This window comes from Psammomys obesus, unplaced genomic scaffold, assembly GCF_907164565.1.
Source record: "Psammomys obesus unplaced genomic scaffold, mPsaObe1.curated_primary_1811, whole genome shotgun sequence".
Taxonomy (NCBI): domain Eukaryota; kingdom Metazoa; phylum Chordata; class Mammalia; order Rodentia; family Muridae; genus Psammomys; species Psammomys obesus.
In genome coordinates, this window is record NW_026596034.1 from 6,961,535 (window position 1) to 6,967,534 (window position 6,000).

At 48.0% G+C, this 6,000-nt stretch overlaps 1 protein-coding gene across 4 annotated transcripts in view; it reads right to left on the reverse strand.

The window, feature by feature from the left end:
* Positions 1-5,716, reverse strand: part of Tox3 (TOX high mobility group box family member 3) — a 99,773-nt gene extending 94,057 nt beyond the window's left edge. For all 4 annotated transcript variants that reach the window (XM_055621607.1, XM_055621606.1, XM_055621609.1 and 1 more), the window contains exon 1: positions 5,272-5,716. In XM_055621607.1, the coding sequence (XP_055477582.1) occupies positions 5,272-5,358 (87 nt within the window). In that variant the 5' untranslated portion in view covers positions 5,359-5,716. The remainder of the gene's footprint in view (positions 1-5,271) is intronic.
* Positions 5,717-6,000: the final 284 nt, after the last annotated feature.

The following is a 6,000-nucleotide window of genomic DNA, read 5'->3' on the forward strand; positions in this document are numbered from 1 at the left end:
AGCTCTTTCCTGAATACCAGCGCATATGTTGGTGGGAACATCCCACCGGAATATATGATGTCAGCTCTATCTTTCCCTTAAAACTAGCCTATGAATCAGAATCCTTATGTCCAAAAGATTGCATTCTAACAAATTCCCAGGGCGATTCTAGAGTGCTCCATAAAACGGTCCCACTCTGCGCCTGCACACCCCTGCCCCAAACCTATCAAACCAAGTGACACACTTGGTCTATAATTTCTCCAGTGACAGTAACCTTATCTCACTTGGGTTCTGCGGGAGGCCTCATTTGTTTCCTGGGATCTCCTTGTAATGAAAGTCGTCGAACTCCAATCTTTGCAGCACCTGAGAGGAATGCGGAGGGTCTATGGAGCTGAACAGGAAGTCAAGAAGCTCACAAACAGTGTTGGGCACATGTGCCCCTCAGAAGTGCTTCTGGAGGATGCCTGGCCATAGATTCAGTGTTACCAAATTTGTGACTATTTCTTTAAAAAAAAGAAATCAAAAAGCTGGAAGCTCTATTTATATGCAAGGGTTTTTAGGAACAGTCAACTAATTGAGGGTGTTTTGTTTATTTTTTTTATACTGTGGTGATTAAATAAAGTAACTCCTCAAGTGGCTTCAGCTTCCAGCTGAGTTTGTGCCCTGACAGAATGATTCAGAAATAGCAACATACCCTGAACACTGTGACCACATAAACCCACTGGCTTAATCTAAAATCCCTCAGATTAATTTCCTTTGCTTAACTATGTGCCTGTCCCTATGAGCCCAGGGTTCATTTCGGCACCCCACTTTTTGGAGTGACCAAGTGGAAAGCATGTGGGCCTCTAGCTTGTGACCACTGGGCTACTGTCCTCCTTTGTCACTATTGGCCAGACAGCCTGGACTGCAAGTTTCTCAATGGCCTGTACAACTATTTAAAGCTGTATATGTGTGGGATGGGGGAGGGGCATACGAGGCAAGCAATAAAATGAAAACTAAGAAATATATAAACAAATGTCTGCAAAATATATGTACACGTCAACTGAGCAACATCAATACAGCTACACTGTCAGGTGATATGAAATTCAGGGCATGGCTAGTGTTAATGTCTGATATGATGAAGGGGCTATCCAGACCATGAGCGTACATACTAACTTTCCTTCTGCCCAAAGTCTAGTCAATTTTACAGTTATCACAGTACCCAGATCTTTGCTGATGTGATTCTAATACTACACAGACCACATTCTTGAACAGAGCAGCTAAATGTCCCATATAATAGCACATAAACTACAAATGACTTACCAAAAACAAACAACCTGAGTCCCATTCCACTTACAAACTCGTTTAAGATCAAAGTTGGATGGCATCACAAAAGTAGATTTTGATGGTCCCATACAATTAGATTAATTATTCAATTTACTGTCAACTTTTAAAACTGTGAGTACTTCACATAGCTTCAAAATATGGATGTACAGGGCCCCAATGTTGTCATGGTGATAGTACTCTAGCTAGTGTTGAACAAGTCCACGCCTTTAAATGGGTGTTGTTTTCTGCCTAGCCACAAGCCCTGTCCTCACGCAGGTCGCTGCCTGTCCCTATAGATTTCTGAGTGTTTCACCACTGCTAGCAATTCTTTAAAATACCATTTCTTTCCCAAGATCTGGCTTGAATATCTCATTTCAAGACCTGTCATGGAGGGGTACAGAAATATCTCAATGTGTTTTCAGAATTCAACAGCCTTATACTCTGGATCCTAGAAATGAAGTAACTAATCTCATGTCAGGGTAAGATATTGATCTAGGATATATCCATCAAAATCTCCTCTCAGCATCACTTCAATTTGAAAACATGGTCCCCAGGAAGAGAGACAAGGAACAAATTAGCCTTCAGTCTCTCTTTTACTTCAAGATAGCCAAGGTAGAGGCCCAATAAGATGGACTCAAAGAGCAAACAAGAGAATGTCTTAATTAAGTACGGATGATCAATAACAACACACATAAAAATGAGAAAGTGAGGCTTAAGGCTGAGGCCTTAATCTGCCTAAGTATAAGAAGTCAATAGCCATATTTTGAAAAGAAAATAAAAAGCCGAAAGTCTTAAACAAATCAACTTCTGTATGATTTTCACCTCACACCCATGTTAGATGCATTTGCTTATTTGGGGACAGCAGACTTACAACAACTTCATTTTAATTGATATTTTATGCACTATTTTCTTGCTGGTACAATAAAATTAACTGAACCCAAGGGAAACTCCAGATTAGTCAATGGGTCACCAACTCACTTGAGTAACATAATGACTTCTCTCCTTTTTAAAATATAGATTTTAGTTCAACTTGCTAGTCACATCATTAAAAAGAAATTTTCAAACAGCAGATTGAAATTAAAATGGAAATTAGTCCTTAGAAAATAGACAGGGCTTTAAGTTTATACATCAGTGGCTAATTCATGAATTATTAACTGATTTAAATGATCCTGGCTATATTTTATTTGAAGTTATTCTCCTACTTGCAATGACTTCTGAACCGTCCAAACTCTTTCATCCATTTTCCATAGATAGTATACTTTCATGAGAGCTGACATTTAAAAAAAAAAAAAAAAAAAGACCCATATACTCACAGAACGTAGAGATAATACACTCACATATAATTTATACAAAGAACTCTGGCCATTTGTTAAAAGGAGAAGTGAATGGAACCCTATTATTCACGGTTTGTAAATAAATGTAAAGATAAGCGCTAGCATTTTCCCTGTGAAACCCTGGCACGGATAGTTTGCTTTCTTCTGAAGTTTCCCAGATGGTCATTAAAACAAGAAAAGGCAGAAACATACTTTTTTGTAATCCATCATCTCTCATTCAAAGAGATAATACAAGTCTTGGAAAGTCAAGCCTTAAGAAAGATTAATAATTCCAGGTACTTTCAGATGAAATAAACGTATGTCTTTGTGCACTGTTTTAAATCTTCAATAAATCTACCCTGAACAGCAGGCAACGAGCTCCACGTGAAATGCAAGTTAGCTGTGAAGCAAACGCTGTAAACCTTTAATTAGCTCTTGCTGTTCTGTACTCATAAAGTTAATACTTCCACTTCTGTTACATTCTCGTACAAAGATAAATTACAGGGACTAAAACTGTTTTGTTTTGTTTTTCTGTCCACTGCAGAAATTAAGGGTATACAAATACTGTATTTGTACTGTGGCTCAAGTCTAAAGGTACTTACATTTTTACCTGTGAACACGTAAAGACAGACACACCTTCGAATGAGTACAGTTTGACCCCTCCCAATGCTAAGTGCTGAATCCAACTTTTGTAAGTTGGGCCCCCAGAAGCCCTTCCCATCATCAGACTGCTGAATTACTAAGAGCATTTCAGGGCCATCGAAGGATTCAGAAATGGACACCAAATGAGCTAGCTTGCTTCCCCACCGCTAAAGTTGGCCCGGCATCTAGACAAATGCTGTCTGATTTCAAGCTTTATATCCCCTCCCTGAAATAAGCTTCTGGGTTTAAAATGACTCAAAATAACCATTCTCAGAAAATGAAAGGAGATACACACAAAACACCCACAATTTCCTCAGTCCCTCGAAGCCCTTGGGATCCCAGGGAACAGAGATTTGCCATGCATGGCAGTGACTGGCTTAATACAAAAGGTTTCTATTTGGATGTCATTCGAGTGTTGCTGATCTTAAATCAGTGAAAGAAGTGGTTACATTAGACAAGGTAATGGCTTCCCAAAATAAGAGCATGCCCAGTTTACAGAAGGACTACATACACAGGCTGAGCTCTAAAGGAGATAACTAACACCCCACTGGAACAATTAAGCGGATTCTCAGAAACACTACATACTTAATTAGGCTGCCTAAGTCCCTGACTGAGCATACATGGGGGACTTTTTAAAGCATTTAATAACCTGAGTAAATCCAAAATCAGACGACAGAAGCCGATCCTTCCTTCACTCTGGCTACAGCGTTCGGCCTTTTCTTGCCTGGCTTTCGATGCCTTAAGCATTCATTTCAGATTCTGGGGGAATATGAATGGGCACCACCAGCACTGGACTGAAAACACTGAATAAAGTCCCTCGGAGCAGTAGTTACGGAAAGGGCCCCGAGTGCCTGGCTCAGGGCTGTCCACCCTGACCCGGAATGGAGCCAGTGAGGCTCCAATGGTCTTCTGCAAACTTTACCTCTGGAGTTGGGCAGGAGTGTAAACAATAAGGGACAGGGCCTTCATCAGCCAGGGGCACAGCCAACTGTCCGGACTCTAGATACGATCCCTCCTCTTCCTGCTATTTATTCATTAGTTTTGTATTGCACCTTTCTTTCAGCTGCCTCGGTATTTCCTCCTCCGTTATCCAAGCAATCATAAACAAACTAGGATTTGAAAGAGAAGTCGGAGGGGAGGGAGGTGCAGGGGGAAGGGGAAAGAAAAACACATTCAAAAGGCGCAGGGCTCTTTCTCTGAATCTCGCCCTCGGGGTTATGTCTCAAAGCTCTGTGGTGGGATAGACGACCCGGCCCGGGAAGCCCACTGGCTGTGTCCGAGGTCCTTCTGTGGCCACCTGAATCGCTCGCTCCTGTAAGTTCGTGTGGCAAGAGGTGCGGAAGATGGGGTGACCCCGGGGCATGGTAGGAAACTGCAACTCTGATCTCCATGAAAGAAAAAACTTAACCCGCCCCCGCAAAAATAAATAACTAAAATAGGAGAAGCCACTTGCGCTAACTCGAGAGAGGCGAGCACCTTCCTCTGGTAGAGCAAAGCACCCTAGAAAGAGGCACCTGCTGGGACCCTACAACTTCAGGCTTCCCAGACCTAGACCCGGGCACTCTGTAAAGTTTGTTCCTCATCTTCCCCGAGCACCAGGGACGAGCTCCTGACTGAGTGGACGAGCTGGGATGAGCTTGCGAGGAGGAGGGCGAGATCTCTGGACCACGAGATGTGGACCCCTACGTAGCGTGCCCCCCCCATACACATAGTAGGGGTGTTGCAATCGTGTTGACTAATAACATCAACAAAGAATCACATGGATGCCTCAGCTCAGTCCCGGGACTGCGCTTCACTCAGCTTTGGGGGAGCGGGGGAGGGGATCTGGAGGGCAGAGGGAGCGCCAGCAGAGGGACAAAAAGGTGGGTAGGAAGGGGACAGAAAAAGAAGACTAGGAGAGTTGGTCAAAGACGAAGGCGCACCTAGAATACCAGCGGCTGGGAAGGAAAGACAGGAAAGAAAGTAAAGCAAGCTAAAGGGACGCGGGACGCGCCCGGGAAGAAGAGGTGGCCCCCGCCCCTGGCCCGGTCACCTTGCTGTAGCCGTAGTACCCCAGGCACTGCGCGAAGTCCAGGCTGGCGGGGTCCCCGGCCGCCGCGGGGTAAAACCTCACATCCATGCCGGGGCCGGGGGCTTGGGGCCGGGACTGGAGCTCGCCGGGGCCGCTGGCCGCCTCCTCGCGGCCGCGCGATCCACCGTCGGGGACACCCGGCCGGGGGCGCCCGGGAACAGCGCGCGGGCCTTGGGGCTAGAGGGGCGTCGCGCGGGGGCCGCCGACGAGCCCGGGAGCTGCGGCCGCGGCACACAAAGGCGCGGCCACGCGAGCAGCGGGAGAGCGGGAGGCAGCCCGGGGGACGCGCCCCACCGGGACACCGAAGCTGGCTGCGCGCGGGCCGGGCGCCCGGGGCGCGGGGCGCAGCGCGGGGACCCGGGGCGGCCGGCGAGCTCAGGTGCGCGGCGAAGCTGGGACGGCGGCGGCGGCGGCGGCTGGCCCCGCTCCTCCTCCCCGGGCGGACTGAGCCGAGGAGCCGCGGAGACAAGGGGCCCGGCCCCTCCCCTGCCGCTCCCCCTCCTGCCGCCGCCGGTCCCCTCCCCGCGCCGCCGCCGCTCCGCCCCTCCCACCGCGGGCAGCTGGCGCGCCGCCCGCCCCGCCGGGGCGCTCGGCGGCCGACCGCCTCCGGGCTCGCGCCCCGCCCCGCGCCCCGTGCCGCCCCGGCCACCGCGCGCCCCTTTCCGGGCCCCTCTCCGTCCCCCCCCCTCC